This window comes from Alosa pseudoharengus, unplaced genomic scaffold (genome assembly GCF_046254945.1).
Source record: "Alosa pseudoharengus isolate Yale_2024_CS ecotype anadromous, Long Island Sound unplaced genomic scaffold, YU_APseudo_1.1 YU_APseudo_1.1_scf_20, whole genome shotgun sequence".
NCBI classification, from domain to species: domain Eukaryota; kingdom Metazoa; phylum Chordata; class Actinopteri; order Clupeiformes; family Clupeidae; genus Alosa; species Alosa pseudoharengus.
The window spans coordinates 15,493,795-15,515,154 of NW_027468664.1; the positions used below are offsets into that span (position 1 = coordinate 15,493,795).

Below are 21,360 nucleotides of genomic sequence, written 5' to 3' on the forward strand. Positions count from 1 at the left end.
GGCACACAGAGCCAAGGAATAAGACAAGGAGATGTGGTAAGGAGGCAAAGTAAGGAAGCCAAGCAAGGAGGCAAGGCAAGGAGATAGGTCTGTGACCTTGGTCTCTGTTCCAAGGTGCACTCTCGCCTTCAATCTGGCTGCAAACTTTTCAGTGTGTGTGAGTGTGAGCAGTGAACTCTGTGCAGCTCTCCTCCAGCTCGTTCAGGAGAGTGAAATGCTATGTGCTCTGGACGATAAAAGCCTGTCCGGGTCTTGGAGGACATCCTCGCTGCCTCCAGACATACAAACAACACTTTAACTGTCACATCTATGTGTGGAGAAGTTGTTTCGCGGTTTGAAGATATCGAAGATGCCACTCAAGCAAGCTGTTAGCATTTCCAAATGCATATAATTTGTGAGCGTCTGAAGGCAAGATGACAAGGAGATTGGGTCTTGTCAGTATGCTGCGGTCTGTCGTGCGGCTGAATGGGTTGGGTCCACTAATGGCGAGTTTGAATGTGCGTGTGTCCTTGGGGTTCTCTGAAGGTAATCACTGCTCACTGTGTCTGACCTCACTGTCTGTTGGAGAGGACGGGCATGTGGGCGTTGGCTTTCACCTTAGTTTGTCCTATCAAGGACAGAGCTGGGAGATTGATAGATAATTTGGCCAAAGGGGGTGTGTCCGATCCCGATGGTGACGGTGAATAATGGGTATTACAGCTTAACAGTGCTACCTGGTGTGAGTCATTATTCTTTGTAATTTTATGTGTGTGTGTGTTGGTGTATGTGTGTGTGTGCACGCACCCGTGTTTGTGTGTGTGTGTGTGTGTGTGTGTGTGTGTGTGTGTGTGTGTGTGTGTGTGTGTGTGTGTGTGTGTAGAGAGAGAGTGCACAGTAGAGTAAGGGAGACAGTAGAGAAAAAGACATGAGATGGTGTGTACAGATTATTTGTCAGTCAGTCAGTTGGGCCCTCTCCCTGTTTGCTTATCTGTGATGTGTACAATAGTTGAAGGATGGAAGGAGACCTTCAATAATAAGGAGATGAACACACAACCAGGGCCATTACGGAGGCCATGATGGATAAAGGACATCCGGTCTCCTCCTGTCCCTCCCTCACCTCACCTCAACCTGGCCCAACACTGTCTCATACCTCATCCTCTGTGTGTGTGTGTGTGTGTGTGTGTGTGTGTGTGTGTGTGTGTGTGTGTGTGTGTGTGTGTGTGTGTGTGTGTGTGTGTGTGTGTGTGTGTGTGTGCGCGCGTGCGCGCGCGCATGCATGCATGTGTATTTTTGTGTGATGGAGTCCCATCAGTCAGCCATTATGCCAATCAGATAGGTAAGAAATGATCGGCGTTCAGGCCTCATTTAATCAGACTACAAGGTCCATAATGCATCAGCGGATACCACCAAAAGGTCAACACTTTATGTTGTTATACAGCCAGATCCATTTTGGCCCCATGTCAAGCTTGGACCTGTTACAGATGGCACAGCATTGTCCAGTTTTGTTAGGCAAAAGGAGGTTTGTCACACAGACAGATTATTATTATTATTTATTTTAAAGTCTTTGTTTTAAAGGTTAAAGCGAGGGCTCACTTGGGGGTTGTGCGGTGTGGCGCAAGAAAATTAAATGCAGGCGCCACGGCCATTCCAATAATAGTAATGTAATCTGTTTGGCTTTGGATTTGTCCTTTATCAGATAAAAGTTTTTCACATGCTGTTTTTTCCATTATCTTAACTGTGTGCTCTCTCCCTGTGCTACTCCCCCACGCTTGGGTGTATGTGCGCATGTGTTTGAGTGTGTTTGTGTGTGTATGTGTGTGTGTGTGTTTGAGAGAGACTGTGTGTACACTACATATCTACATGTGTGTATGCCCTCCATTGTGAAACAAAACATAAAGAAAAATCCCTGAAGCACTGGTGAAAGGGTCTCTCTCTCTCTCTCTCTCTCTCTCTCTCTCTCTCTCTCTCTCTCTCTCTCTCACTTATTATTCTCTCACTCTCTTCTTCTTCTTCTCCTCTGTGGGGTGTGTCTGACGGGGGTGAGGGAAAGGTCTCTAAAAGGTCTTTCTCTCAGACTAATTAAAGGGGAAACTCAGTAAGTGGAGGTTAATGAAGGACACCAAAACAAACAGGACTGGGCTTCTCTGTGTGTGTGTGTGTGTGTGTGTGTGTGTGTGTGTGTGTGTGTGTGTGTGTGTGTGTGTGTGTGTGTGTGTGTGTGTGTGTGTGTGTGTATCTGGGTGTGGGTGTGCGTAAGTGTTGGGTGTTTGTTTGTGTTCTAAAAGTACTAAAAGTGCTAAAATTACAATAGTTTACATTGATTTATAATTAAACATCAGGTTATATGGAAGAGTAATGGAGATTGTGTATTGATTATGTATTGATTATCTGAACGTGTGCATGCAGTGCTGCATCAGAGCTCTATTAACAATTTGATTGGTTGCTGATGACTGTGCTTGTCTGTGTTCCTTCAGGGCAGCAATGTGGTTGAAGATCAGGACCTGCTGGAGATTGGAATCTTAAACTCGTCACACAGACAGCGCCTCCTACAGGCCATCCGGTTATTGCCACGGGTGAGCGCCATCTCATTATGTTTGTTGGTTTGTGTTTGGACCAAATGTAGGGAGCCTGTCTGTGGGGTGACAGCCAAAGGGCTGCATGTTAATGTGGTGTAATCATGCTAATGCTCTGTTCTCACTCTGCTATGGTAACGACCTGACATGCCCTGACTCATTTGCTGTCCCACAACAAAACACGAGCACTTTAATTTGTGTATTCATTAGAGCAGTTCATATATTGGTAGCCAAATAAATACGTATCAGTTTATGGCAGCCTCAGGCTAACTGAAATAAAGACGGGGTAACTCATTAAACAGAGCTGTGGTGTAAAGGATGTTAGCGTTTGTGCTAGCTCCTGCCCACTAGCATCCTTCACCATCACCACATCATCCACAGGGATCACCAGCTCTTTGGTGTAGCCAGTCTTTCCCCAGCTTCCATTGCACAATGAGCCCTAATTTCAATAATGTGCAAAAGTCTAAAGTTTAACTAAAGCTAATTTAAGTCGGGTCATTTAGGCTGATTTAGTGTAATGTAATAAGTAGGCAAAATTGATTCCCTAATTTATTACCCTGAGCAAGATCTTTAGCACAGACTTAGATGGTTCAGGTCCATCCTCCCATATTACTGTATGTCACATGATGTCACAGCTTTAGTTCATACACGAACCACTTGGTTGTTGGCTTACTTTGCATGTTGGCCAATGTGTGTAGCTAAGAACTTGCATGGTTAACACTGGGCTATATATGGACACTGCTGGCTGTGGTCACTAGGTGTATAGGCTATCGTTTTAACTTTGTCAGGTATTTTTGGTTGAAAAACAAACAGTTTGCCATTTAAAGAAACACAAAAATATATAAAAAATATAGCTGCAAGCAGCAATGAGGGGGCCAAGCAGTTGAGCAGGAGTTGTCATAGCAACCCAATGTTGCTACATTATACACACACCCAATTAACCCCCCTGTCCCACACACAGACATGTACACAGATAAACTTCCTCCCCCACACAACCTAATAGCTCCCCACACATAAGCACACCTCAAACATCACCAAATGTATTGTGCGTCCTCAGGTTGTAGTCACAAGTCCACATATCAAGTTTAGTGTCGATACAAGAAAGTGTTGATAATTATAGCGCCCCTAGTGGTCAAAGCTCACTAAATATATTGTGCGTCTTCAGGATGTGTTCCCGAGTCCATGTACCAAGTTTGGTGTCGATACGAGAAAGTTTTGCTAATTATAGCACCCCTAATGGTCAAAGGTCGCTAAAATTATTGTATGTCCTCAGGATGTGCTCCCGAGTCAATCAGCCAAGTTTGGTTTCGATACGTGAAAGCATTGCTGAAATATGAGCCCACTTCCTGTGATTATAGCGCCACATAGTGGTCAAAATTTACCACATTTCTTGAGCATCCTCCTGATTGGGTCCTGAGCCCATATACCTAGTTTGGTTTTGATACGTAAAATCATAGCTGAGATATCACTTCACTTCCTGTTTGGCGGCTTTGCTGACAATTTTAATTGGCTGTTACGGGCGAACAGTTTTAGATTTGAAGACAAAAAGGAATAACATTTTTGAGGCTTGGTCTGAAGATCATCTGCACCAAGTTTCGTGAAAATCGGACAAACTTTGTGAACTTTGATGCCTTTTAAGTGTTTTTGATGAAGTTAAGTTTTGATGAAGAAAAGTTAATTGCATGGATGCAATGTATAGTATAGTATAGTATAGTATATTATATATACTTTTTTGATCCCGTGAGGGAAATTTGGTCTCTGCATTTAACCCAAATCGGTGAATTAGTGAAACACAAACAGCACACAGTGAACACACAGTAAGGTGAAGCAAACACTAATCCCGGCGCAGTGAGCTGCCTGCTACAACGGCGGCACTCGGGGATGTTATGTTAGGTGCCTTGCTCAAGGGCACTTCAGCCGCGGCCTACTGGTCGGGGATCGAACCGGAAACCCTACGGTTACAAGTCCAGAGTGCTAACCAGTAGGCCATGGCTGCCCACCAATGTCAACTTTGACCCATTGGTGGCGCTAGACTGTCTGTGGTTCAGGCATAAAACTTGCTCAAATTAATTTTTATACTGTCCCGAATCAATGTGCCAAATTTCACAACTTTTTACTGTACGGTTCTATGGGCTGCCATAGACTCCAATGACAGCGGAAAGATGTGTAATAATAATAAGAAAAGGTAGAATCACTATTAGTGCTGTCAAACGATTAACATTTTTAATCGCGATTAATCGCTGAATTCCTATAGTTAATCACGATTAATCACATATTTTATCATATGGTTAAAATTCTGTTATTTTGCATTTCTGAACTTTCCAGGAGTCCATATTAACAATAAAGCAATTATTGTGTATCTTGATTGGGATTCAAATGAAAGCAAAGCAAGTTACTTTATTAACTAAACTTTAAGACGTAGGTCTATTTGATTATTTCAAATCAAATTTCAAAAGATGTGCAGCAGACCTGAGGCAACACAATATTCTTCAGAAATGTAGCTGATATAAACTGAAATAAATGCTACCGCAGAAGTGCGTGCACAAAATGTAGGCCTACACACATTATAAAGGGCATAACAAACAGAAAATATTATATTCATACTATATTCATTATCTTTGAGTTCAGTTGAAAATAAGGAAGTTTTCAACATGAGTGCATTGCCATTTTATAGGTCTACAGTCTATGGTGCACTGTCACTTGCCACACACATCAGCGCCGAAGTTTTTAACAGGCAAACACAGGAACAATGGATTTTATGGAGCAGTGTCGACCAAATATAACTGAATCATGATTTACACAGCGTCGAAGTGCGATGCTGGTGTGCGGAGTTGTATTGAAAAGAATGGAATCTAATGTAAATGAATGTCGAAAGCAAAGTGCATCGCAAATAGTAGCAGCCAAAGAGGAATGTTGATAACAGAACAAGTGACGGTGAAAGAATCTTTGGCGGCACACATTTAATGCGTCAGCCTAGGCTACTACTCTTTGGCCGGCTTGTAAGCCCAAACAAGTGTGTGCAGCATGCCTTTACGTAGCCTACTAACGGTGCATCATCATAAAGATACATTTAATCTGCATCACGCCCCATTTTAGAGGAAAACAAGTTAACAAGTTAATATCATTGATAGACAGTAGGGGTGTGAATCTCTCATGTAAAAGACGATACGATTCACATCTAGATACATGGGCACGATTCGATACAAGAAAAGATACATGTTCATAAAAAACGATTCAGTACGATTCGATGCGATGCGATGCAATTCAATGCAGTTCAAGAATGGAAAGCATTCTGAAAGATTTTATCATTTGCTCAAGGTGCACATTAATTTTATGTTATCAATTATCATGTTCATGGTTGTCAATTAGGCAAAAAAAGTGTTAATATGATTATCTAAACTGAGGTTTGTATCATATACTGTATTGAAATGAAAACACAGCAGTCAAATACAACATAAAAATACATTTGTATAGACATTATAGATTTTATAGTTATATCTGATTGTCTTCAAGGAGCTGTAGCCTATTGTTGAGGTAAGACAATACCGAAATAAAATAAAACAGTGCTTAAGACACTTTTGGCCTTTTCGCATAGCCTACAAGAATAAAATAGGCCCACATATCAATGAACACTCTGGGCTTATTTTGTTCCAACGGTAGACCTAATATGCAAAAACCAGAAACAGTGCCACAAGTCTGAGTGAATATGAACAAAATAATAATAATTTGTTCTCGTTTTAGCAGCAAGGGCCAAATTATTCTTTAACATTAAGGAAATTCCTTCATCAAACGTAAGGTTACTCTACAGACTTCAGACTATCGTTTTCGCGCTGGATTTTGAAAAACAAGAGTAAAAACTGTCAAACGACCGATTGCGAGTAGATGTATGGGTAATGAGGTCCTTTGACAACGTTGGGCAATGAATGTAGCCCAAAACGAACTGCATTACCCACAAACCCGTGCCATGTGTAGTTTCAAAACCGGAAATGGGATGAACGCGCTACTTGCAACGTAAATGAGAGTCTGAGCGAGCAGAAAAGGTTGTGAACCGATTCGTAACAAGTATATCGATATAATGACTGGTTCATTTCAGTTTTATTCCGATACAGGGCTTCACGTATCGATGTAGCCGTATCTTACACGTTAAAAACGGATACCGATACGTATCGGTTAATCTTTACACCCCTAATAGACAGCTAGTACTCACACGTTGACGTTACATCTATTTTTAATTCACAGGACATTCTATCATTTTACTAACACGGCAGTTATGAAGAATTATGTTTATGTAACTTACATGTCGAAACTATGTACATTACCAACCTAATTCGTTTGCAATACCCCATGTTGAGAACAAATTTAGCATGTACACTTACCATAATATCCCATGCAAAACGGTTAGCTTGCTAGCTAGCTAACTGTGGAACTTCAGTTAATTCAGCCAATTATCTCACCTACTGTAGTTGTAGGAAATAGGCTACGTTCATATTACAAGTGATAGAATGAATGTGTGACTTATGTTTAGTTGATGTTATGACATGTAAAGTTAAGCTTGCTGAACTTAGTTATAGTCAGCCACGGGCAGTTTGACTGTGCCTATCGATACATTCGTGACACTCCTGTAAACTAGAAAGAGCAAACCATAGGAACATGGTCACATTAATCCCATAAACACACAGATAACTCTTACACCAACCTTATTTTGTGCCTTTTATTCACGTTTGTTTCAAGTAAGTATAAGCCCTTTTCGCTCCCCACTTTGATGCAACATAGGTTTCCATTATATCAGTCATCTTTTCCCTAAAAGGGGGCGTGTACGTGCAGCACATACAACGTTCCATTCCATTCGTCAGTGCGTATTGTTTAGTTTCCGGTCTAGCTAAATCCAGTGTGGTGTTGTAGTTATTCTAACGTTACTAGTTGTTGCAACAGCATGTGAAAAAACTACAAAGTTTGTTTAACCAAAAAGAACGTTAATCTCGCATTAAAAAAATTGACGCCGTTAAAATAGGTTTACGTTAACGCCGTTAATAACGTGTTTAACTGACAGCACTAATCACTATGGGTTGCCTCGCAGCTTCGCTGCTTGGCCCCTAATAATGGCTTCAAACTGATTTTGCTGATATAATGTATAAAAGGTAGAATTGTGCCCCTTTAATCTGGTATTGCACTTTGTGGCTTTGCTGTTCTGACCAGGAACATGACCTTCTCATCCGCTCTTGATGAATCGGTTACAGCTTTTTTTATATAGCTTCAAGCTGTACACAACACCATGATGAATTGTTCACTGTGTGGTTAGACCATGTATTTAAGCGCAGATTGCATTTCCTCCGCATTCGTCCTTTCATGGCTTTGTTGTTGCTCTCTGACAATAAAGAGAGGTCAAAGGCCACGGCTGAGTACACAGGTAAAGGTCAAATTAAGGTCACACAGAAAAAAAAAGAAAATTACCCCCATGATCACTGACGGTCCTCCATGGTGCTCTCCAGATTAGTCTGACCTGTCCATTGGCGCTGATGCTATGTCACCGGCCTACTCAACGATAAAGAAGACTGCGTTTGTTAAAGTGTCTGTATTGTGGAAGGATACTGTCACTGATTCGCATCAGCGAGTTAAGGCAGTAGCATCTGCAAGGTAGCAAAGCGTAATCTTCATCTGTAATGCCATGTGACAAATGGGCAGGGATTTCAGCGGATGGAGGTGGGTGGAATACTGAATTAGGCTCATTTGTAATAACATGTCAGATAAATTGGATTATTTCCTCAACTTGCTCAACATGGATTTAGAGCCTGTCACAGTACTGGGGATGTTGTTGAACAGAGGTCCATCTGAGGGGGCTGTAAGCTCTATTGCAGTCAAGGCTGACTAGCACCCCACTGGACAGAGTGAATCTGGTCAGTGAGAGCTGGACAGAGGGGGAGATCATAAAGAGGTTAAGGCAGGAGAGTTTGTGTTTCTGGTTCATTTTAAATGTACACTATGCAAGATTTTCACCTTTACGAAGCCAATTTGATGGTAGACGAACTTGAAATAGGCGAGTCGTTCACAGCATAGCTATACAGCATAGATGTAGCGACTCACTACCGAGAAAACCAGTCATGGAACTTCAAGAACGGCGGCCTGACAAATCTCGCGAGAATCGTGAAACATTACCTTCTCAGTAGATATAGCTATTTGGAGTTTTTGGCTGTTGTTAATCCTTCACCTCCACAACAAAAGCATTTTCATTGTGTACAGGGGGGATGAGTCAAGAGAAATTTGCTATTTACAACAGCAGAGTAAAATATAAATATATCTCTACAGTATTACTAGTGTACCTTTAAAATACTCCTAACACTCCTCACATATACATGTAGGCTGGGGCCACACTGGAAATAATGAAGTGGCAGTGGTAAACAAGACGCAACGCTGAGACCATAGTTATCAAGCTCTGTCTCATTCTTAAGTTACACAAACGGTCTACGGTTGCGTTACGCTTGGAAAGTTGAGCTAAGTTCAATGTTCAGATTGTTCAGATTGTTTCACGCTAGTGTAATGTTGCCACTCCAACTGTTCCGCTAGCAAACAAATAGGACATTTGCCGATTAGCGCTGATCAGTGTGATCCCTGCCCAGACCAGGGAATCCATCGGACATGTAGCCCAGTTTATAGACTACATAAAAGTTATGAGTTTGATTCAAAGGGATATAGTATGCAAGCCGAGTTATCAGTGACTAAGGAGGTACAGGAGTCACCTGGAAACCGAAAGGTTGCAGGTTTAACACCAACTCCTCCTGATCTTGTTGAAGTGTCCTTGTGCAAGACAATGAACCCAATTGCTCTGGATGTGGAGATTGGCACCTTGCATAGCAGCCTTTCACCATTAACATGTGTGAAAGAGTGTATTGTATGTATGGATAAACTGAGATGCCAAAATCTGTGAAACTTCCATTTACCATAGATAGTCCATGTATGCTGATCAAACAAACTTACCTGTGCTGCAGGTCACAAACTTACTTTAATTGCTTATCAAAGACATATATGCCTCTAACACTCTGGCCTACAGTATGTGCCATAGACACTTCTTTTGAGTAGCAGTCTGTGGAAATAAGAAAGAAATGTTAGTGAAGCAGATATATCTTAGTAATGTGTTTGAATGTGTAATGTGTTTGGAAAAAGGGAAACTCATTTTTATATTTCAGCAGCAGCTGTTCCTAATTAGAAATTGCTCCACTTTAACACTCGAGTGGTGTAAACGCAGAGAGGCTGTTGGCTGAGGTTAGCATTAGCCTCGCTCTGCTAACTTTGCTCGCTCTCTAAATGCGCTAGCAGCTTCTCCTCAGGCATGTCCTCACACACACACAGACACACACACAGAAACACACACACACAGAGAAAGACAGTGAGAGAGTGTGAGAGGTGAAATGTAATTGAGATTCAGAGTGTGTGCTCAGATTTCATTACCAGATGAACTATTTCAGCCTTTCACCATCTCTCACCCCCCCCCCCCCCCCACACACACACACACACACACACACCCACACCACACACCCTGCCCCCTAACTCCCATTCAGCCAGCCCCATGAGACTATTCAATCTGAGACCCACATAGCAGCAGTTAGACAGCGCAAGCTCCTGTGTGTGTGTGTGTGTGTGTGTGTGTGTGTGTGTGTGTGTGTGTGTGTGTGTGTGTGTGTGTGTGTGTCACCCTGTAAATCAAGGGCTAAGTATCTCCATCTCACATGAAGTCCTGAATAACCTTCCACTCCCCCTAACCTTCATACTTATAAACGCCAACTGACACACAAGTGCGCACACACACACACACACTCAAGCACACACACACATACACACACACACACACACACACACACACACACACACACACACACACACGCACACACACACACACACACACAAGAGATGTGTGCAGGGAAGTTACTCGTGTGTGTGTGTGTGTGTGTGTTTGTGTTTGTGTGTGTGAAGAGAGGGAGAGAGAGAATGCAGCTGGTGAATTGCAATATATAAAGAGGTTATTGCAAAAAGAGAGGGATCATTCTAAATGATGGAGAGAGCCCAGGGAAAAGAGAGCTGAGTTGGAGGAACATTACTGAATGGAGAGACATGGAAAAAGAAAGATGGAGACAGAGAGAGAGAAAAGAGGGAGGGGGAGAGTGAGTGAGAGAAAGATGGAGAGAGACAGGCAGAGGGAAAGTTCTCCAGTGGCTAGTCTGGATAGGTGAGCTGTCTTTTCTAAGACTAAAAAACTTCATTCTGTAGTCAGCACTTTCACTCCAACTTCTCAGCAAGACACAGCAGACAGCACCTCTCCCCTCCTCATCTCTCCTCTCCTCTCCTGTCCTCTCCTCACCTCACCTCTCCTCTCCTCTTTTCTCATTCTCTCTCCCCTCCTCTCTTTCTCTCTCTCTTCTTATCTGTTCACTGTGTTTATCTGCAGAGAAGCGCTGGATGCTAAATATCCAACCTAGGATAAGCTGCTCAGGACTCAGGGGTAGATTTACTAACACTAGCACAGCTTAGGCTGCGTCTGTTTGCGAGTTCGGTAATAGCGCACGCTGTGCTTCCTCATTGTGCGAAGAATTTATCATTTATCAAACCAGCAGCTCATCGGGTAATTCTCCGCCCTCTACCGCAATTTACGAGCGTCCACAACTGGATGGCATACTTCAATCACAAGCGCAGTTGAATGAAGTTCGCTGATGACAACATTAAAACGAATCAAACGTTTAGCGATCATGAAATAATACAATACATGATAAGATGTCAACAAGCAGGGAGATAATGAAGAGCAAGTCAATTCAAGTCAAGTCAAGTCATATTTATTTATATAGCACACTTAAACGCAATGTTATTGACCCAAGGTGCTCAGAAATAAAATAAACAGTAATAAAAACAAAAATAATACGGAGCCCTCCGGGTGACATGGGGAAAAAAAACATGGGTTAGAAAAAAAAAAAAAAAAAAAGTGGGAAAAAAAAAAAAAAAAATTGGGAAAAAAAAAAACATGAAGAAGAAAAAAAAAACGATGCACTTTTGCGGGATCTCATTGCGGGATCTCGCAAAGTTTTGCGAGATCTCGCAAAACTTTTTTTCTACTTTTGGAACTTGCTGGGCTTCCTACTTGACCCCAATAGGCCCACAAACCACTACCGCCAGATGGCAATCGTATCATGATACTCTGATTGCTCTATCACTGTTGCGTGTTGTGGGTTTTCTGGACACATTACATAGGCCTATGACAAGGGAGGGAGAGGGAGACACCTGAGTGCAGACACGCACACACAGCAGGCTACAATAAATTGCCTAACAGACAGCAGCCTAATTTCGAGGTATCACCAGGGTGCGATTTGTAGGGGGGGATGGTGAGGATTTCCCCAACTCTGGTTTTCCTATCCCTACCTCTGCTAAATTATTTTTATCTCTGGTGGGGACAAGGATTAAACCCCTTGATAGCGATGAATGCAACTTAACTGCTAGCCTACTTAAACTCTTGAAATCTAGCGATCTTCAGTGTCAATACATCAGAGTAGGCTATTCAGTAGCATTCGGGCAGACGGCATTTCTGAACGTCATCGAACACAAAAACATTGTAACATTTTCAGTCCCTCTCAACATTTTAGTGCGGGAACTTCCGCAGGGAAAACAGCGCTGAACCAAACATGAAACGCGCTCAGAGCAGCATATCGTCTTACTTTAAACACCTAGTAGTTTGCGGAGGACGAACGAGAAAGCACTCGTTTGATAAATCAGGCAGTAGGCTAGGCCTAGTAGACAAATAACTTACAGAAATAATCTGTACAGCAAAAACAAATGTTGGTGGCGGGTATTTAAACTATCTAGCGGGTGTTTTAACAGCTGCAAGAAATAGAAGCTTATGGCCCATATATTCTGGTTCGTAAATTATTTTCATAAAACTTCAAGTTGCCCTATAACTTCTCTCCAAACTCTTCACTGCACTGTAGCCAATTAACTGACAGTATGATAGTAAGCTATTTATTTTCTGTAGGCTTCAATAAACACATTTATTTTTTCAACTTTTACAATATTACGCACTTGGCTACTGAACGCAAATCTGCAGGAGAGAGAATGCACGCAGCCTACGCAGCGTGTAGCGCAATGTGTAGGCTATTTGTATACCAACTAACACTGTTAGCCAATTCACTAACTCAAGACTTCAGTGTCATCATATACAACATTTTACATAACAAATACAGAAAGGATGGAGGCAGCAAAGGTAGAGGAGTCATTTCAGATGGGTCAAGAACAAGGTGAATTTGTATGTTTATCAAAACGTAGTCCAACCCTGCATTAGAGGAGCTGAGCACAATCGCTGTTTAAAGTCATACACAACGGTAAACTAAAACTAAGCTAAAGGTAAATGTTACAAAGTTGGCAAAATTAATATAGGCTATTATTAGCTATGAAATTATTCGTTCTTTCATTTTTTTTTTTTTTTGGGGGGGGGGGTTACAAACATATTCAAAATCCCCCCCTCTGTTTTTTACACAAAATCGCACCCTGGGTATCACTAATACCTATTAAATAAATGTAAAGGACACAGAACTGTAAGCGCAAATTCAAAAACGTTTGAAGTCTACCCAAACATATGCAAAGGGAATATATATAAATTGTGTTGCATATAGCCAGCTTAATTAATGTCAATTTAAAGATTATGATTAGCAGTTTCTATGCATTTTTCCATTGATAGTTACAGGAAGCCACGTTTTGTTTAAACTATTGTTGCTTCTAGCCCACGTTACCTCCAGTTTCACTTGCTGCATGGACGCACACATCGCATGATCGATCATAAGCCCTCTATCTCCGATGTAGAACTCAAATGTGTCTTGACGCCGCCGTTTGTAAGATCAGATCAAATACAACGTTCTAAATGGAACGCGATGTAAGCTGTTCCTTTCCAAGCGTCTTGGAGACGTACTGTATGTGTGCTGACTGGGCTATGTCTATATAGTTGATGGCACCAAATGAATAAGTATTGTAATTATGTTATTGGTAGTCGGAGGAGGAGTTACACACACACACACAACTCGGGATTTACTTTTCACAGTTTATTCACAAGAATTAATTAATACACCACTACCTCCCACACACAACCACCCCGCATTCATACAACCCGCTTAAACTAGCCCTCTCTATGGCCGAGTTAAACTAGGGGAAGGGACTGGCCATTAACCCCGGCCGGGGGCTAAACTCAAAGCGCGCACACACACACACGCGCGCGCACACACACACACACACACAGTAGGCCACACTAGACTGCAATAACAAGGCAATCAATAGACTGAGCTAGATCACAGGGTCCTATGACCGGCTTTAAGAAAGTACTGGTTTAGTCCGTACAGCAGCTCCAGCCTGGAGCGTTATGAGACTGACCGTAAGTGTCCAGAGATAATTCAGAGTCCGCAAGTAGCCTAATCCACAGAGTTCGCAAGTATCCACAGTGTTCGCAAGTAATCCACAATGTTCGCAAGTAATCCACAACGTTCGCAAGTAGCCATTCACTATATGCTGCAAATGAGCAGATGTGTGAAGCACCGGGCATAACTTAATTTCGCGGCTACGTGGAGCCGTAGTAGGTTCATTGTTGAGGAGGCCCATAGTTTGAGAAAAGCTGCAGATCATAGGCAGGGAAAGCATAATGCTCTGAGAACAGTAGCCAAAGGTTTTCCTGCAGAAACAGGTGCCTTGGTGCACGCACCCCGCTTTCACTTTGACTCCCTGCATTGTGGCAAAAACTGTCAGTCAGACAGTGAATTTTGATTTACTAAATTAGCATAATGCGGTAACAATTATCATTTAAATTCTATCCTATCTGAAATCTGCTCACTGCAGACGTTACAATGCAGACCCAAGCAGCAGCCATGAAAGACGTACACTTTGAATTTGATCAGAGCGGCTCTGGTTCTTCACCTAACTTGGTGTGATTGGCTGGATGACCGTTCAATCAAATCAACAGACCTATTTGTGTCTCTGTGTGTTCGTTATAGATACGGTTCCAACTCTTTACGGGAGCGTTTATTTCCATATTTTACTTTCAATTTAATCTGACAAAAAGTGTGGGGGATATAATCGTGTTCCAGCAAAACTGTGTACATTATAACACCCACATCCCCCACGCTTGCTACGCGCCTGCGTGTGTGCGTGTCTGCACGCAGGTGTCTCCCTCTCCCTCCCGTGTCATAGGCCTATGTAATGTGTCCAGAAAACCCACAACACGCAACAGTGATAGAGCAATCATAGTATCATGATACGATTGCCATCTGGCGGTAGTGGTTTGTGGGCCTATTGGGGTCAAGTAGGAAGCCCAGCAAGTTCCAAAAGTAGAAAAAAAGTTTTGCGAGATCTCGCAAAGTTTTGCGAGATCTCGCAAAAAGTTTTGCGGGATCTCGCAAAACTTTTTGCGAGATCTCGCAAAACTTTGCGAGATCCCGCAATGAGATCCCGCAAAAGTGCATTGTTTTTTTTTTCTTCCTCATGTTTTTTTTCCCCACTACTTTTTTTTTTTTTTTTCTAACCCATGTTTTTTTCCCCCCCATGTCACCCGGAGGGCTCCGTAAAATAATGACATAAATGACAAAAAAAATTAAAATAAATAAATGAAAATACAAAATAATAATAATAATAATAATAATAATAATAATAATAACAATAATAATAATAATAATAAACAGATTATGATTGTAGATAAAAATAAACATATGGTTACTGAAACTACTACTACTATAAGCCTAGAGAAAGATGTACAGTACAGTTAGATCCCAGTTAATATAATGCAGAAAATAAAAAAACAAACAAGGGGAGAAATTAATGGACATTATAGGCCAAAGAAAATAGATGTTTTTTTAAATTTGATTTAAAACTACTGATGGTGGGACAGGACTTATTTTCTATAGGGAGATTATTCCAGAATCTAGGGGCAGCAACAGAAAAAGCTCTATCAGCTTTAGTTTTAAGGGTTGCCTTTGGGACTGATAGAAGAAGTTGTGAGGAAGACCTCAGTGGCCTAGAAGGACAGTAGGGACTTAAAAGGTCACAGATATACTGTGGGCTTTGAAAACAAAAAGTAAAACTTTCAAATGAATTCTGTATTTGACAGGTAACCAATGGAGTTAGGCCAGCACAGGACCAATGTGCATATGTTTCTTTGTTCCAGTAAGAAGCCTAGCTGCTGCATTTTGGACTAATTGAAGTCTAGCAAGAGCAGTAGTTCTACTCAAACTACTTGTGGTAGGCTATGGAAGATTGGTCAAATCTAGCAAGTAGGCAAGTTTAAGTGAAAGTAAGACCGGAAGCCCAACGAAAGTTAAGGTTGCTTTGGATAAAGTACAAAGACACAAAAATGGTGCTCAGAATAGTGATTCTGCAGTCTTTGAAAGTTCCTCTTATTGACGTATTTAACCGTAATTTGGATTAACACCTGCTTCTACCAGACGGAAATATTTCACCGCAAAACAGACATGCGCTTTCATGGGCAGTTTTCGTAAATACAGGGAATACCAAATTAGGCGCATTTTAGGCTTCTCCTCCCACCTTTTAACACGAAACTCCCACTTTCCCCTTACCCTCTTCTGAATGCATATGCATGACACGGGAAAACGCAATTTGCCTTATTCAGCTCCTGCGACAGGCATTCTGCGGTTTTACCCAAGTGCGGCCTGTTTGTAAATAGCTCGCATCGGTTACGTCAGTCTTTGCGAACAATTAACGCCTGGAAACAGGCGCAAATGGCTTGATAAATCTAGCCCTCAGTGTCAACTTACAGTTTCTTTTATTGGATTGCTTAAATACAGAAATGTAAAGAAACTCACAGTTAGTGAAACCTTAAACTCAGACAGCAAAAATAAACCACACATACTCGCACACACACACACACACACACACACACACACACACACACACACACACACACACACACACACACACACACACACACACAGCATCTATCACAGTCCACACTAAATGTTGGGATATACATCTCCGCATTATATAGGATTGCCATGGAGGAAGAGATGTATAATAACTATTATATGTGTCTGGATTTTATCGGAGGAATAAATGATTGAAATTGAAGCAGACACAAATTCACACACACACAAACAGAGAGAGAGAGAGAGCTGCCTGAAGAAAGGACATTTCAGGACAATGAGGGTATTTAGTATACTAGAGGACATGCTTGTTCAGCTGAAATTTACTCATGACTGCAGAAAACCCCAAATCCCATAAAACACAGACCTGCTGAAGCCTGAGGTCCCCTAAACGTCTCATGCCTTCCCTGATAGCCAATCACATGCTTTGATACACCTGACCTCCAGCGCTCTCAGCCAATCACATGCTCTAAATCACATGGTCACCGATATAGTTGGCCAGTCACATGTGTTGATGTGTTCTACTTTTGACTGCACTTTAGTTTGGTTTCAGGTGTGTGAAGTCCTGGCTGTGCAGGTTCTACGTGTGCTCTGTTAAACGCAGCTTCACACATGATCTGTTACCAGACTACAGTTTGGGTCAAGCAGTTTACCTCGCCACAGAATCTTTTATGTGTCTCTTTGCTTCTGTATGTGGTTGTCTAGGATTATTAATTTTCTGTTTTTTATTTTTTTTTTATTCCTTACTTAATTACACTTTTAACAAGCCTCTTGAAACAACTCTCACTCTCTGGGAAGCTATAACCTGTTATTCCAGGCGGCCATTTGAACATATTCATGAATATTCTTTACAATGGTTGATTATTTTCTTGTTTGCTGCAGTACCACTACTTTGCTGTACCACTAAAATGCCAGAAAAGTTCGATCAAAAGCACACTTACAGCTGAAAAAGAAATTATATATATTATTGGAATGTATAAAGTATACCCATTCCTACACACAGCCAATACACTACTGTCTTGAATGTGTGTCTCTGACCTCTCTCTCTCTCTCTCTCCCTCTCTCTCTCTCAGGTGCGGCCCATTGGTTATGATGGGAACAACCCCACGTCGGTGGCTGAGTGGCTGGAGTCTCTGGAGCTGGGCGACTACACCAAGTCCTTCCTCATCAACGGCTACACCTCCATGGAGCTGGTCAAGAAGATCTGGGAGATCGAGCTCATCAATGTGAGTACAGTACTTCCTTGTTCCTGTTTCCACATCCGGTCTCCTAATGATACTGCCTTCTTGACGATGGTAAACTCGGGAGGACCCGACTTTAATGAGTTAATAAGATCAGCTCAGAAAACAAATATGGATCCCCCAAGTAATTGATTGCGCTTTTTGGGTTGATGTATGCAGGTAACGCATAAATCCGTTTTTAGAACTGCTTAATATGGTTAAGCAAGGAGAATGTCTCAGGAGAATGTTTCTAATGGTAGTACTGATTTAGTGATGAATTACCTTGCCTATTGGTAATGAGAGTGAACGATGATGTTTTCACTGGGAAAAATGTTAGACACACAGGATGTGACATCACAGAGTGAGGATGCTGGACTGGAAGTGTCGGGGTGCAGGGAAGGCCGACCACTCCCTACACACACTGGGAGTTTTGGAAATGTAGAGTTGCTTGTCCGTGGAATTTTAAATTGGTCTTGACCTTGTGGTGATTAAGTATCCATGCGTGAGTGTGTAGTATGCATTTTGGGAAACAGTACGCCCGTCCCCATGGCAACATCTCCACTTCTGTTCAGCTGATATATTAAAACGTTCAGCCCAGTTTAATTTGCTGAGGGGATTTTAGGTGCCCCACACAGAAAATGCCTGATATTTGATTATCCAATTGGCTCTGGCTCTGGGTGGTGGATTTGCTGGTCTTATCTGTTGTGTCTGAGTTGGCACAGGTGGTACTGGTTGATACGCGCCACTCCAGGATGCACCAGACTCAGGCCTTTGGTCTTGCCATGGCCATAGCAGCTGTGTAATGCTTGTCTCTAAGTGACCTATCAGAAAGAAACAGACTGTAACATAGTGCAGTGTTGCCTGAATTAATATTGCAACCGTGTTTCCAAAAACATTGGGAAGCTGTGTAACGTGTAAATAAAACCAGAGTGTGATGATCTGCAAATCACATAAACCCATATTTAGTTGCTTAAAGAACATAGACAACTCATCAAATGTTGAAACTGACAAATATTTAGAAAAATATACACACTCATTTTGAATTTGATGCCAGTAACGGGTCAGGGGCTACAAAAGGCTGGAAAAGTTGTATCGTGCTAAAGAAAACACAAGGAGGAACACTAATTCACAACTAATTATGTTGTGAACTAGTTAATATTATTAATAAATGTATATAAGGCTATTGCTCCTCAACATAAAATTGTGAAGATTTGGGGATTTCATAATCTGCAGTACATAACATAATTAAAATATTCATAAAATCTTTGTATGCTAGAGACTGGGCTGAAAAAGCGTATAGGCTGGGTGTGTTCTTCTGGGCACCGTATTAAAAACAGACTTGTTTCTGTAATGAGATTCAGTGTATGATTTAGATATCCTGTTCTAGAAGCAGTGAACAAACACACACACACACACACACACACACACACACACACACACACACACACACTTACAGACACTAGGAACAATGAGCACACACAAACACTAGGAACTAAATTGAGCACACACACACTCTAGGAGCAGTGAGCACACACACACACTAGGAGCAGTGCACACACACAAACAGACACACATACTGTACACAAACTAGGAGCTATACACACACGCACGCACGCGCACACACACACACACACACACACACACACACACACACACACACACACATAGACACTATGAACAGTGAGCACACAAACTAGGAGCAGTAAGCAAACACAAACTAGGAGCAGCGAGCACAGATATAAACACACACACACACACACATACACACACACACACACACACACACACCACACACACACACACACATTAGGGGATCCTTGTCAGATCAGGGAGAGACAGACGTGGCATGTGACCCAGAATAAGCTCCTCACTTCCAGCCGTCCTGCTGCTGAGCACCCTGTGTCATCCTTAAGATGCTGCACTGCTGACTTGCACACCCTGACCAGGCGCAGATGGATGACACTGTCGCCTCTGTGTGTGTGTGTGTGTGTGTGTGTGTGTGTGTGTGTGTGTGTGTGTGTGTGTGTGTGTGTGTGTGTCTGTGTGTGAGACCGAGCCCAGACAGATGACACTGACGACTGCAGAAAAACTTTTTGACTTTATTCATTTATCTAACTCATTTATTTATTTATTTATTTTCCTCCACTGTCTGAACTCCTCACCCCCTTTCTGCAGGGGCCCATTAGACGGCAGGAGTCAACCCTGCTCTGAGAGCCTGAGGAAAACCACTCGGCTCCCCTCCATTGTGGACCTGACACGTCCTGGCTGTCAGGCTGCGGCAGTTAGGGCTACACAGCCAGCTCAAGAGTGCACAAATGCCAGCTAAGGGCCTGACAAAAACAGAGGCCTTAATAGGAGACATGCCTAGTTTTTTGTCCAGTTTAAAACATTTGAAATGACCTAGAAACAGCTACAGAAATTGAAGAAATAACTGGTTTGATGTAATGTCAAAAACGTTCTGTGTTGCCCAGATAGCCGCTGAAGTTAGCGTGATATGCAGCTATACACAGACTGTCTCTCTTGTAATGCCACTTTGTAGCCTGCCTCAGTGTGCCTCAGTGTTAAAATTCAAGGTTAGCAAAGGATGCCCAATGTAAAGTCAATGGAAGGGTGCCGATGGTCTGTTCAAGACAAACCTACAGATTCCTACATGTAGCCCCTTTCAGAAACACAAGCAATGTAGCTGTGCCAAGATTGATTAGGATTAGCAGACACTTGATTAGCAGAGCGAGTGTTTTGGTCTATCTCCTAGCGATGCAAATTGATGCCGGGCTTGTGTAGGTGGCAACTGTGAAGGGGCTCTAGGGTCTTGTTACTGGCATGGCAATGCAAAGCAAATGGCACATGTACATTTATGCTGCTCTCTGCCTGGTATAATCAGACTCAAATTCACTTTGTGAATACGATCTGGTTCTGCCCTGTTGGAGATTGTTTCCAGTCATTGAATCCTAATGGACGTGGACCTGGGGTTAATTTTGAAACGTTTAGACCGGACCTAAATCATTCAGCATTGACCACTATGGGATTGCTGTACTTCTTACTTCACCACCAAACAGAGCAAGCTGATACATAGGCTTTTTCCAATGTCCATCAGCAATAAGGAAACAATACTTTTGTCCCTGATATTAAACACTGTTCTTTTTCCACGTTCAATTCTGACGCATTTCTAAGCGTTGCTGCTGTACAGTGTCTAGTACTTTGTCTAGCTCTGGCACTTCTGCCAGTGTTGTAACATTTCAAACAATCATTTCAGCATAATCCCACAATATGGCAACCCCCCACCCCACATCGCTGATTACAAGGACTCCTCAGAACGCCCAATTGTTTCATTGTGTGAAGGCAGCTATAGGTTGGCAGAGCTAGAATAGGTCTGGCATGCAAATGTGAGTGCCTCTTGGGACAGCGTGATGTGCTGTAATGGGCATCACCACCGCAGTCAGACTCTCCTGTTGCATTGAGCCCTACGAAAAGATGTGAGGGATGAGCTGTTTCTCTTGCCAACATGAAGGCATGCGCACTCTTCACAATTCATTTAAGTCTACAAAAGAGAACACTTCACCTCCTTGTAAAGAGGGTGTCTTGCGTATGTCTTGCGTGTGTCGGTTCATTTAAATACAACGTGAGGAGCAGCAGGGAGTTGAGTCCCAATCCACTACCCTGAACCCTCGACCCCCACACCCCCCTCCAAGGAACACTTCATCAGCA

The 21,360-nt window shown here is 42.3% G+C and overlaps 1 protein-coding gene across 4 annotated transcripts in view; it reads left to right on the forward strand.

Annotated features, from left to right (window-relative positions):
• anks1b (ankyrin repeat and sterile alpha motif domain containing 1B) overlaps window positions 1-21,360 on the forward strand; it is a 276,364-nt gene that overhangs the window by 215,975 nt on the left and 39,029 nt on the right. For all 4 annotated transcript variants that reach the window (XM_076296682.1, XM_076296680.1, XM_076296681.1 and 1 more), the window contains 2 exons: window positions 2,454-2,552; window positions 17,509-17,661. In XM_076296682.1, the coding sequence (XP_076152797.1) occupies window positions 2,454-2,552; window positions 17,509-17,661 (252 nt within the window). The remainder of the gene's footprint in view (window positions 1-2,453; window positions 2,553-17,508; window positions 17,662-21,360) is intronic.